This window comes from Austrofundulus limnaeus, unplaced genomic scaffold, assembly GCF_001266775.1.
Source record: "Austrofundulus limnaeus strain Quisiro unplaced genomic scaffold, Austrofundulus_limnaeus-1.0 Scaffold379, whole genome shotgun sequence".
NCBI classification, from domain to species: domain Eukaryota; kingdom Metazoa; phylum Chordata; class Actinopteri; order Cyprinodontiformes; family Rivulidae; genus Austrofundulus; species Austrofundulus limnaeus.
Window position 1 is genome coordinate 394,675 of NW_013952781.1, and position 1,762 is coordinate 396,436.

At 48.2% G+C, this 1,762-nt stretch overlaps 1 protein-coding gene across 1 annotated transcript in view; it reads right to left on the reverse strand.

Moving 5' to 3' along the window:
• The window catches only part of cep44 (centrosomal protein 44), a gene marked incomplete in the record, with an annotated part of 21,604 nt that overhangs the window by 15,882 nt on the left and 3,960 nt on the right, over positions 1-1,762 (reverse strand). Inside the window, 1 exon segment of the mRNA XM_014023599.1 lies at positions 1,483-1,620. Within this exon segment, the coding sequence (XP_013879053.1) occupies positions 1,483-1,620 (138 nt within the window).

Here is a 1,762-nt window from a genome sequence, read left to right on the forward strand (position 1 = left end):
GACACAGAGCAGGTGGTCTGTGCTCACTGTGAGGGGACGACACAGAGCAGGTGGTCTGTGCTCACTGTGAGGGGACGACACAGAGCAAGGTGTGCTGTGTTCACTGTGAGGGGACGACACAGAGCAGGTGGTCTGTGCTCAATGTGAGGGGACGACACAGAGCAGGTGGTCTGCTCAATGTGAGGGGACGACACAGAGCAGGTGGTCTGTGCTCAATGTGAGGGGACGACACAGAGCAGATGGTCTGTGCTCACTGTGAGGGGTTGACACAGATCAGGTGGTCTGTGCTCGGTGTGAGGGGACGACACAGAGCATGGTGGTCTGTGCTCGCTGTGAGGGGACAACACAGAGCAGGGTGGGCTGTGCTCACTGTGAGGGGATGAGACAGAGCAGGTGGGCTGTGCTCACTGTGAGGGGATGACACAGAGCAGGTGGGCTGTGTTCACTGTGAGGGGATGACACAGAGCAGGTGGGGTGTGTTCACTGTGAGGGGACGACACAGACAGCAGGTGGGCTGTGCTCACTGTGAGGGGACGACACAGACAGCAGGTGGGCTGTGTTCACTGTGAGGGGACGACACAGAGCAGGATGGGCTGTGCTCACTGTGAGGGGATGATACAGAGCAGGTGGGCTGTGCTCACTGTGAGGGGATGACACAGAGCAGGTGGGCTGTGTTCACTGTGAGGGGACGACACAGACAGCAGGTGGGCTGTGTTCACTGTGAGGGGACGACACAGAGCAGGGTGGGCTGTGCTCACTGTGAAGGGTCGACACAGAGCAGGGTGGGCTGTGTTCACTGTGAGGGGACGGCTAACGAGTGCAGGAGCATGAGGACACACAGCTCTAGAAGACGGACACCTGGGTATGTGCTCACGTCAACATGCAGTGTGAGGTGTCCAACATTCTGGTTTGGGGTAACACTGAGAATGGTGTGAGGTTTCTGTGTAAATGATTACAAATTAGGGTTGGGTAATATTGGCAAAAAAAATTAATCATGATTAATTGTGGTATTTAGCTGATAACGATTAATTTAATGATTAATCCCCTGGAGTCCCTGGACAACCTTATGTCCTGGTCACATGACCAATTTAATGGGAAAGATTTGCTCTTTGTAAAAATCTGTTCCAAATTGTGTCAAAATTACAGGGTTCAGGCTTTAACTTGTGTTGATAGATRAATAAATTACAGAACTTTTTTTTAATGTTCGTCACATTTGAAGCAGAGAGGAGCACCGAGCGGACTGACTGGTGGCATTAATCGTATTAATCCTCAAGTGTCAAAAATAATCGATTAATGTTTTTCTGACAATTACAACACAACACACTTTGTAACGTTTTAACATCACATGACAGATGACGTCACACTGACTTTGACACTTCATGATGATTTGTGTTGTCTTATCAGTAACATTTTCTGTACCAGAACACTAACAGTCATTACGATTGTTCTTTCATCCTTACAGTCAACAGGTTATTACTGCACCTTCTTGAGCTGGCAGTGCCTCTGCAGGACCAGGTCAATGACGTCACAGAGGAAGGACACTTTTCTCTGAGAGAAACCYAGCTGGAGGAACTGTTGTTTGCTCAGTACGGGCTTAAAGTGGAAGACATCTCGAAGGACCTGGACGCACACATCACACATACTTCATTAAATGAAAAGGCTGTAGTGAAATGACATTGTGTAATGATGTAACACTACATGAATAGTTCTGTTAGTTTATTCATTTAAAAAGCAACATAAATTCAACATACAACAAAAATAC